Consider the following 12,031-nt stretch of genomic DNA (forward strand, 5'->3'; position numbering starts at 1 on the left):
TATTTAGGATCCTCGTGAGATAGAAATTATTGTAGAAATGATAGCAAAGGAGTTAGGAGAAGTGGAGAAGACCAAAGATGATGGCCAAGAGGGTGAAAAGGATAAGATTGAAGATCTAGTGAAGGAGAAGGGTGAAGAGAAATCAAATGAAACTTCGACAACCATGACCAAAGCTACTGTCCTTGATAAGATAAAAATAGATTGCTACTGATGGTGATCTTTCTTATGGTCCGATAGACCCAAGCACTCTATCCCCTCTTCAAGCACTAAATTTGGATACTCTTGTGCAGATCAAGGCCAATGAGGACTTACTAAAGTCTGCATCCGAGGAGAAAGAGGTGATATCTTTGGCCACTACAGTTTTGGAAATGTTTAGGAGAAGGGTGAAGAGAAATCAAATGAAGCTTCGACAACCATGACCAAATCTACTGTCCTTGATAAGATAAAAATAGATTTCTGTTGATGGTGATCTATCTTATGGTCTGGTAGACCTAAGCACTCTATCCCCTCTTCAAGCACTAAATTTGGCTACTCTTGTGCAGATCAAGGCCAATAAGGACTTACTAAAGTCTGCATCCGAGGAGAAAGAGGTGATATCTTTGGCCACTACAGTTTCAGAAATGTTTTTGCCTAAACTTAAGTAGATTTTAAATGATTTGCCATCCGGTAATCTTAAGGATATGTTGAGTAAGGTAGATTTTGATTTTGTATCATTAGAGAAAGTGGTTGACACAAAGGTTTTCAATCAATTCAATGAAATGAGGCTTCAAACCTATGTGGAGGTAATTGAAACTGATAGAGAAGTCTTGATGACATTGGTAAAAGGTGTAGAAGATGCATTGAGTGAAGGTGGTAAGATATTTAAATTGTGTCTATTTTTGGCTAAGTTTATAGCTGACATTGATAAGAAAAGAAAAGATTTTGAAGGGAAGCTTGCTAGTATAGGTCATTCATTTGTACCCCATTAAGTTTTTTCTAGTTCCATTGAAGCACAAATTATGAATTTTACTGACAAAATAAAGGGATTATATAAAGAAAAGGAGAAAGTATTGAGCAAAGTGGGAGAACTAAGAAGTTTGATTACTCCCTGGATGGACACCTTACTCGCAGCTCAGTATGATGCTGTCAGTGTATTAGGTAAATTTGTGCCATCTGATCTCAAAGGAGTTGAAGTTCATGCATATATGTTCAGTGCTCTAATTAATGTATTAGATTTTTTCTAAGAGGATGGAATGGGTACTTGCAATCCTTGAAGGTTACATATGCAAATATTTATAAATTCATGTAAATGATTGCAGTCTTTTGTACATAAGTTTTGGTAGATTCCTACCCTTTTCCATTGATGTCAAAGGGGGAGAGAGTTAGATAGACTAGTGAAAAATGATAATTATTCTTAGGGGGAGTCAATTGGTCTCAGTTGAGAGTACAAATTTTAGATTGTCGGATAGTTTGCAGTTTTTGGAGCTTTAGAACACTTATCATTTTTCATAGTGTTCCCATCAATGCCAAAGGGGCAAATTGTTGGCATTTGATGCTATTCTAGTGATGCTCCAATGAATATTTGCAATATCTGATGCATGCAAATTCTTAGGAGTTGTCATTGATGGCAAATCAACTTATTGATTTTATCTGATATGAAGTTTGGAACATCTAGTATGAAGTTTTGGTGCAAGTCTATTAGTAATACTCTATGTCCAATCTTTATGAGAATTTCTTATTTCCAGTGATATCTTTTTGGTTCCAGTGATTTGAGTTAAGTTGATTGGGTATGAGAAGTAGATTATCGTGCAATATTATCCTCCAGTGATGATTCTTTGGCTTGCTAGAAGGTCTGGTATTCAATTGAGCACTAAAATAGGATTATCTTCATTTTCGGTGGTGTGACGTGTGGACTGGACAATCTTATCCTTTTCACCCTCTTGGCCATCATCTTTTGTCTTCTCTACTTCTCCTAACTCCTTTGTTATCATTTCTACAATAATTTCTATCTTATTGGAACCTGTTTGATCGGACCAACAAATGTTTGATCTTGATGTTCACTGGAAACATCTACCGACATATTTGGGATAGATGGAGTATCAATCACCAATTTTCTTCTATATATTTTTCAAACAAGGGTACTCTTACCCATGAAATATTATTCCAAAATACCCACAATGAGCACTTAGGTACTCATACCCATTTTATTTCTTCCTCTCCTTTGGGGAAATTTGCAACCATCTACATGGGTCACTCCTCTCTCATTCTCAAGGTTGCTTTTCCTTCCCAAGGGTGAGCTTGGCCTTCACTTCCCTAGACAATCATAAACACTTATATACAACACAAGGAAACACATGGGAACATATACATGTTTACTTCACCATAACATTTACACAAATAATTACTTATTTAATAAAATTAAATAATCAAGGGGTCAAGGCCATAAACCACCAATTATGAGGTGAAAATTTATTGGAGCAAGACCTTCTATCCTTTCCAAATCTTTTCTAATGGCAAAGAGAAAGTGTAGTGTTCTCCCCTCTTTTTCTTTCTTTAAGACCTAGCAAAAATCAGAAACACACTAACCCCCCCCTTCCCCTTAGCATCTTTTGAAATTTTATATTTGAATTCCCTCTCTAAGGGGAAGGTGACAAGTGTCACCTTTTCCTTTTTTATATAATTTCTCCCCCTTAAGCTGCAATTTCTTCTGGCAAAATATTTTTGGGAAGTAAAGATTGTACTTAGGAAGTTACCTTTGTAAGGAAAATAAGAGACTTGGTCAGACACTTTACCCCACAAGATCTATACAATAAATGTGAAACTCCCCATTCCATGTTTCCAATTTTAGTAAAATTTCAAAAAGCCATTTTTTATGGACACATATCCAAAAGGAATGTTTTGGCCTTGGCTAGGCCCTTAACCCATAGGTACATAGCTTGGGGTCCTAAAAATTGAAAAACTACACAAACAAAGGTTATTTTGACTCCTCAAAGATCTTCTAAAAAATTACCTTCGGATCAACACGACAAGGGCATGCCATAAACTAATCTACCCAAGGCATACCTCGATTTCGAAGATTATATTGCATATTTTAATAATTTTAAAAGTAAATTTATAAAATTTCTGTACACATTTGTTATTCACAAGACTTACACTTGACATTAACATGGCACATAATAACATATACTTAAACAATTTGGCAACCTCAATGAGACTTCTCACAAAAATACAAGGAACGTGACTGACTTATTTACAACACCTTTTAAATGTGACATTTAATAAACACTCATGAAAGTATCACATTATGAACATATTTCACTTAAGGAATGATGCATTACCCTTCCAAATGGGCAACACCTTTTCCTCATTGTGTTCACCTAGGGTTCTTGGGTAGCCTCTGAAATTTCCCTAGCTTTTTGAATTAGGTACTTGCACACTTGCACGCAAACATTCATATATCCAAAAAAAATAATACACATATAACCATTGCATTCACATTAAGACCAAACATTGCACAATCCTTTCCTCAAAAATACAATTAAAGCATCTAAATCATGATGAAACTAATGAAACATGCACAAGATCAATGAATAGAATTTTATAAAGCAATCAAAACAATACTTGATAATCCACATTGTATTAGAAACATGCATGAAATCACATCAACATAATTTGATTGATAAAACATAACAATTTTAATAATCCACATGGTGTTGGGAACACGCATGTAATTAGTATAGTATAATTTCATGAAATAATCATAATTATCCTAATGATTCACATGCGATGCAAATATGAACATATTCATAAAAGATGTTTAGAGATTATAAGATCCATAGGTGTAATAAGCATATATTTATTTTAAATAGAATCATCATGAGAATTTTCAATATATCCTTTCTTAAAACATTTAAGGTTCAACATCTAAACCGCTATCTAGCTAATTGAAGCTTCATCTAACTTTAACAACAATTGTTCTCTTAACATCATCATAAAGTATCCTACCTAATCACATTGTTATAACATCATATCCATTATGAGTCAAGGTATATAGACTTCATAAGAATAATTATCCTTATAATAGTGAATTGTAGAAAAACACATCGACCTATGTAAGGTTTCATCATTGTTTGTTTCAAGCACATATGACCATATCATTTAACTATCTTATCATGCAATAGTAATTAGAATCCAAATCTAATGATATTCCTATGAATGATTTTATTACCTATATTTTAAGAGATGAAATATTACTAATTTGCATATCTATATAGAAAAATCACTTTATTTACACTATTATAAATAATAAAAATTATTTTTTATTTAAAATGGACATTTCTTTTTTAAATATAAAGAAATCCAAAAGAAACTTAAAAAATCTAACATCAATAAAAGTTTGCTACTATAACACCACATTTTTAAAATCAATCATATAGCAAAATAATTTAGACAACATATTATGTTTAAAAATATAAATCTCAACTTTATACAAGTTGAATTTCTTTTAAAAACAAAATAAATATTTTTTATTGGTGCAAAATAATTGATTAATTGTACTTGAAGCAATAGTATTGCCTATGCTTTATCTAATATTAACTATAATATAAATATTAAAAAGAAAATAGAATTTTTTAAAAACTAAATAAAAAGGTATTTAAAAAAATAATAAACATGAATAGAAATATTTGTTGCGTAATGTTGTAACGAAATATTTAAATTTTTAGTGCGACACATCCTCTAGTACCACGTGGGTTGTGGAGAGACTAGACCTCATGACTTCATGTACCACATGGGTTGCGAGGAGACTAGACCTCATGACCTCGTGCTTTACCACTGGAACCTCTCGCCAATCAAGCTAGCCCTTAGATTTCGTTAAAAAAGGTTAATTTGATTTTATTAATTATATTTTGAAAAATTAAAAAATTATTGAAATTTATGTATCTATATACAAATATTTATTTACAATATTATAAATAAAAATAAAAAATATTATAAATATAAACTTCTTTTTTAAAAATATTAATGAACAGTTGAAGTCTTGCATGCCATTTTTCAAGGCAAATCCCCTTCGGGGGCGGGGGACGCAGGTACATGCAAGATTGTTAGAGTGTCATTGGACAACATGGATGCAGACTTGGATAATATTAGTAAGAAAGTTTTGTTGATTAATGAAGATCGAGGTCATTCAGAAAAATGACAATTTAGGCAAGATTCTATAGTTTTATTAGGGTGTTCTGTTTTGTCTCTCGGTTTGGGCTTTGTTGCTCTATTTTTTGAGGACCGGTTGGCATCTTTTTTACTGTTGGGTCTTGGATAAATATGTTTTATCTTTTATTTTCTTGACTTTGACTTCTGGTCCCTGTAAAACCAGTTTTCCCCTTAAATCAAAACTTCTTTTTTAAATTTAGAGAAATTTAAAAAAAAAACTTACAAAGTCTATCATTCCTAAACAAAAATGTTCCTATAATACCAATTTTTTTTGGACCAATCATAATACGAATAAAATATTTCTACAGCATATGAAATTTCTACAACATATTAATTTTAGAAATATAAATCTTAATTTTATAAAAATCAAATATATTTTAAAACGAAACTATTACTCAATTAGTATTGCCAAGTGAAGTACTAATAACTCCATACAATATACACAGCCCAGACCCCATAATAACATCATATGAATCTACAAGATTATGGCAAGGGAATCCTTGCTCAACTAAAAATTTATGCTTCTTTGGCTACTTGCAAATGCTTTTCTAAACACGTAACCTCAAGAAACAGAAAGGCTAAGCTTTGCCAGCCTTGCCTAGACAGTTCTGAAATTATTTTCGAATTCGAGCAGTTGTAAAGGCAAATTCTATTTATTACACTAAAACCGTCAATAGCACGTTATTCATTGATTCGATGTCAGTTATCCATAACCTCACAATCCGGCTTTATTTCTTTGCAAGCCTTTTCTAAATTCAAGAATAATGTTGACAATGTCAATTTGTTCACCAAAGAATCTTATTAAAAAACATTATTTTATGTCTCATTAATAAACGATATCTCATTTTCAATTGAACCAGTTGACAATGGCATTTGTTCCCCATAGAATTCGATATGACAGATTATTTTATAACATAAGAAATCAGCCTTCTCTATCCTATAATGATGTGCTCCTATAATTCCAAACTTTGAACGTGGTATTTGGAATCAATTGCAAATAATTGAAACAGAAATCAAATTTTGTTATTCTTGAATGAACATTTTCTTTTTATCGACTTCCCTATGAATGTGGACTTCATTGCCGACGACAACAGGAAATAGATGACTATGTTTAATGGTCACATGCATCTCTAACTATGCCACTTCTACACGTCACTCAATTGCCCCACTGAAAATCAAGTGGCCTCTCATGGCTATAAGCATTCCCTAAATCATCCATTGTTCTGCAACCAAAAAATTGTAGAGTACATTTTTACTATATAGCATTGGTTTTAGAGAGTCTGCTTAGGGAAGCACAATGAAGAAAACTGTAGCAGTGCTACTTATTGTTATGATTGAGGTGGCAACCAGCATGCGAGTGTTAATGGCATGGAATCCTGTTCCTCAACCTCCTCCAGCTCCAGCTCCAGCTCCAGCAAAATGCCCACTTGATGCTCTGAAGCTGGGGGCCTGTGTTGAAGTGCTTAGTGGCCTTGTGCACATAGGCATTGGAGACCCAATTGTAAACCAATGTTGCCCTGTGATTGAAGGAGTTTTGGCATTGGAGGTAGCATTGTGTTTGTGTACAGCAATAAGGGCTAAGCTTCTCAACCTCAATATACTTGTTCCAGTAGCACTGCAGCTTATTGCTTCTTGTGGAATGACTCCTCCTCCAGGCTTCAAATGCCCTGATCAGTAAGTTGCTTATTATAACTATGTACTTGGAATAAGCAGAAGTCAATGGTTGTTGCCTACATCTACCATATAATGTTGACTTCATATAGCAGAGATCAGTCCCTGCTCTCTATCTTAATTGAAGTTATCTGGATAAATAATATGTACTTTCTTAGACTTAAATAGACATATTATTAAGCCGATAGGCTTTCCGTGGGGGCATTTATGCTCGGAAAATTGTCAGTGTTCCGGAGGTTTTTTTTTGCAGGAACGGTAAATTTGTTTTACGGGGAGCATTATTTTTCGGTGATAGCAAAGGTCCGTGCGAGTTGCGAGGTAGTTGCACGTCAAATCGGTTTTGCGGTGGCCATTTTTCGGTGACAAATAAATACTTTATTAATAAACTAATAAATATAGTATTATATCGGCTTGATTATTTTGAATTTATTTAATGCGTTAGTTTGATTTGACCTTTTATTTTAAGCAGAAGAATTTAAACAAGGGGCTATATAGTGTGACCGCCAGCTTATTGTACTTTCGTCAAATATAGTATTATAGAGAGTTTATCAAATATATTAGGAAAGACTATAAAAATGAGATAAGATTCGATGACAAAAGTATTTTAACCTTTTTTAAATGTAAAATTTGTAAAGTGAAATATATACTTTATTAAATGCAATCTGTGAGGAGTTGTTTGAGGCGTGAGAACATTGAATGTCATTTATACACATTAATGGCTAGGTTTTACCGTTGTTTTTTGTTTCTAGCACTGAGTTTTGATATTCAATTGTTTGTTTGGTTTTGCTCAATCAGAAGAGGCAACGAAGGAAGCTCTGCAGATTTGGGTCGAAATAAATTGTTGTGTTTGCTTGAACCAGTTTTAGGTTGCTTCACCTGCTACTACTAATCAAGCAGAACGTGCATTAGATGTGCAGGTAAGTGTTGCTTTCAGAAGACTTCTCATTTTGTGGAAAATGTGTTGTGGGGTTTTTAGTGATTTTTGAAAAATCGGATAGTTTTTATAGTTGAAAAACTGTAAACATAAGATTGATATATGCTTGTAGTTTTCCAACTTTAATAATATATGATTGCAGTTCTGAAATATCGATCTTATGTTTATTGGATGTGTATTCCAATCGAAAAAAAACTGAAACCAGAATTGTTTATCCATGGAAGAAATTAGAGACGTAATTTTAATGGATTCAAGAGCTACTCATCGTCTACAGATGGATGTGCTCAGGGTACGCTTAACCATTAAAGCTCTTTGTTTCATAAAATCTTCATTTTAAAGATCTAAACATAAAAAACCATATTTATTGTGCTAAATAGACAAGGCTTTATGAAGCTCACAAGGAACCTAAACAACAAGGTCGATCAATGGTAGTGAGAGCAGCAGGTGTTTACCTTGCAAACCCTAATAAGCCATATGAAATTACCATTTATTAAAATAACACTTTCTTTCTCTTTCTTTTCCTGTTTTTTTTTTTAATGTAGACATTGGAAAACCTAGAATTTAAAAGAAGAGCAGAAAGACATAAATACAGTTCTTAGTAGATTTTGTCCTTAGCTACACCAAAATAAGAGAAATAAGAAACACTGAAATGGACAAAAGACTTGCAGATGAAATCATTTTTTAAACACCTTCACGTTTGCTTCAACCTGTTTTAGGTTGCTTTGCCTACTGCTAATAATCAAATGACACTTGCGTTAGATGTGTAGGTAGGTGCTACTTTAAAAAGAGCTCTCATTTGGTGGAAAATGTGTTGTGGGGTTTTTATCAATTTTGGGAAAATGGGATAGTTTTTACAGTTGAAAAACTGTAAACATATAATATCAATATATGTTTGCAATTTTGCAACTTTAACAATATATGTTTGCAGTTTTCCTGAGCACTAGAATATCAATCTTATGTTATCAGTTTTCCAACTTTAACGATATATGTTTTTGCACATTAGAAAACCCACTTAACTTTTTGCAACACTCTTGCATGCAGATTTTAATTTTAACTTACTCTTAGAACTTTGATGGCTATATTTCCATGAATTTCATTTTGTTTAAACTATTTAACTTTCTCTAAGATGACTATGGATGGATTGCGGGTCAGGGAACCTTGAGTGTTGGTAATAATAGAAGCCTTGGTTGATATTGTGCAAGGCATGGGTTTGCAATGATACTGTAACAAAGGTATGCTACAACTCCATTGGTGATGATAACTATGGGCATCAATCTTTTTCTAGCATCTTGGGAGTAGTGGAATAGAGTATGGACAACCATCCAAAGCCTTCTAAAGATGGTTTGTCTTTTTTTGGTCAAATAATTTCTAGAAATTACATCTGCCAATTAAGAAAACATTATAAGGAACTTATTTCTTTGATAAACAAACCTACCTCTTCCTTGGTGCAATACAAATTAAGGATCCAACCGTTCTACTGCACAGGTCTTTGGATTTCTATATAATTTGCATATCCACATCCTATGTGTTTATCTCCAAACTTTTCTTACTCAACTTGGAGGCTGAAGGTGGAACGTTACTAGGTGGCTATACTCTCTGAATAGCAATTTTCTCATTAACCCTTTTTAGGCCTTCCACGCTATTATTCATAGCCTCTTTTCTTATTTCCTCCAATCCCCTGAGATTGTCCTTTAATTCCTCCATACGTTTTTTCATACGAACAATTCTTGACTCATGGTTGGTTTTCATAACCCTAACATCTTCCATTAATTTTTGAGTCATCCTCAAGAGCTTGTCAGTTTTATCTAGCATGGGGTTGTGTGTGCAGGTGTTGACTCTATCATTGATGCCCTTTTTTAAGAGGGCAATTTCACTGTTCACCCAGTGAAAACACTTCTCCTAGTTAATAGTAGAATTAGCTAGGAGCACTTCAAAACCCATTTCTTCCTTTCTATATTCCCCTGGGTCCACATTAAGGGGGATATCCAGTTTGATTTCATCATCCCCTTTACCCTTTGTGTCCATCCCTTTCCTTATTTTCTTCTTTTTTGAACTTTGAAGGCCCAAGTCTTGGGGCTTTGAATGGGGGGTGATAGTCCTGAAAATCACCTAGCAAAAATCTTCATGCCTCAGCAAAAATACTAGTCTTTCTGGATAAATTTTGTTTTCTATCATGTGCTTCAGGCTAAGGTTTTAGGGTTTTGTGTACTTTTGTTTAAGTCTTGGTTAAAAACCCTAAACTTGTTTTAATCTCACGTTACCTTTTTCACTTAAGTCTGAGGATTCTAGTAACGTTGGCGGAACCTTTTTATGTCCTAGCCATTAATTTGTTTAGCAGTTCTTATATTTTCCTAAGTCTGCATTTTAGTTCTCCTAGGCGAGTTCCCTTTTAATATTTCATCGACTGCATAAAATTTTCTTAAGTCCAAGCTTAAGTATTTATGTTGATGTCTTTGTGATAACAGTTGGGTTACTAAAGTTTCCTATTATCTACACGCATGTTAATGGACGAAGATCTTTTAAATTTGGTCAAAACGATGCTCGATCGTTAAATGGCTAGAGAAGGAAGGCATCGTGGCTAGTAGGATAATGCCCAAACAGATCCGACGACTCTCGCTACCCCACAGATGGACATTCTCAAAGGTTAATGATCATGACATCATGAGATGATGCCATGTATCTAGGGCGGGCTGAGATAAGCCGAATGGTGGGGGTCATTGATAGCAATGAAGACGATGATGAGTTGGAGATGTCACGCCATGCTTTTGATGGGTCTGCTTGGTACATGTGATGGTCAATATCAGATTGACTAGTATTGATTGTGTGATATACCAGTGTAGATAAAATCAATGGTCCAATTTCAAACCTATTTCAAATACGAATTCGAGTTGTTTTTCCACTCGCACAAGCAGTAATGGTGAACAAGATGGTGACACTTGGTTCCAGAATGATAGTAAAAGCCTTTTCAAAATTATTCTCAACTCACAAAGTAATTTAATAGTGATCAGAAGGTAGTTCTAGAGTAGAAGGAGATTTAAACGAGTTCTCACAGTGTGAAATTAAGGTTCATCTAGTGCATTCAAAGCCAAAAGTTGCTAAAATACCTATTCTATGTTTTCAAAACTGTTGAAAGTACAAATTGTGTGAACTGTGGTGGAAGGATTGTGAATTTCCATAGGGTTTAAAATTTAAGCATAAAGGGGGTGAGAATTTTCACTTTTTTGTGTTGAAAATTACCGGTCTTGTGTTAAGCCCTAGTTTCTCTTTTCCTTCTGTCAGTAGTTGTTCAAAAGGTCCTAGTCAAGTAGGATGACTCCCTCATGAAACCACTCAAGACAGACAGAGTATTTGAAGAGGAATATGTTTGATGATTTTCTTGACCAATTGAGACCCTTGACAAATGATAAATATCAGGGGTTGAGACTTGTGCAAGGAAAAACCGTAGGAGAAGGGCTAGTTGATAAGGCATATACAATTTCAAATGCTAGGGTACCCATGACTGAGGTGGAAATATTTAAATTATGGTATGGATAGAGGAATTTGCAATCCCAATTTTCAAGTGCTTGGCAATATGATTTGGGCAAGTTAGTGGTGCCCAATGTATTCATGGATGTCGACCTCCTTAAGGCAGTCGCAGACAGATTTGACTTCGTTTCAAGAGTAATATGGGGAAATGAAGGAGAAGTTTTGTTGACAATCAGAAGGGAGGAATTCCAGTTTTTTTTTAATTATATGAACCTTCTTCCACCATGGTTCAGGTTGATTTGAATGAATTAAAAACATAATACTACAGAATGAAGGGTTAAATAAGAGCTAATCTCCTTCCAGCCCATTTGGCAAAAGCAGGAGGCACAACATACCATATTAGTCCAAGTTCAGTGGAGCCTATCCCTATTGGTGCTTTCGCCAAGTATTTGCAGGCCACTTTCTTTTCTCTATTCCAGATTTTAGGTTTCCACCCTATTACAGTCATGCCACCAGATTTCATGTATATGGCTATATAGATTCAACATCCTGATTTTACAGTGGATTTGGACTTTGCCTTGTATCTTGAAGAAAACATTCATGAGGGGTTGCTAGATACTAAGAATGATGTATTTAGTACCCATTTCTATTTGTATTCATTGTTAATGCACATGTTATTGTATAGAAATGCAGATTATTTTGAAGGTACCATGAATCTTAAAAGAACAGTTGATAATATTGAGATATCGGTGTAGCTATGGAGTATGGACATGT

At 34.1% G+C, this 12,031-nt stretch overlaps 1 protein-coding gene across 1 annotated transcript; it reads left to right on the forward strand.

Annotated features, from left to right (window-relative positions):
• The first annotated feature begins 6,425 nt into the window (after positions 1 to 6,425).
• On the forward strand, positions 6,426 to 7,043 carry LOC131072668 (36.4 kDa proline-rich protein-like). Its single transcript, XM_059220189.1, has one exon. The coding sequence runs from the start codon at positions 6,485 to 6,487 to the stop codon at positions 6,863 to 6,865; it is 381 nt and encodes a 126-aa protein (XP_059076172.1). The 5' UTR covers positions 6,426 to 6,484; the 3' UTR covers positions 6,866 to 7,043.
• The last annotated feature ends 4,988 nt before the right edge of the window (positions 7,044 to 12,031 follow it).

Source organism: Cryptomeria japonica, chromosome 5 (assembly GCF_030272615.1).
Source record: "Cryptomeria japonica chromosome 5, Sugi_1.0, whole genome shotgun sequence".
Taxonomy (NCBI): Eukaryota; Viridiplantae; Streptophyta; class Pinopsida; order Cupressales; family Cupressaceae; genus Cryptomeria; species Cryptomeria japonica.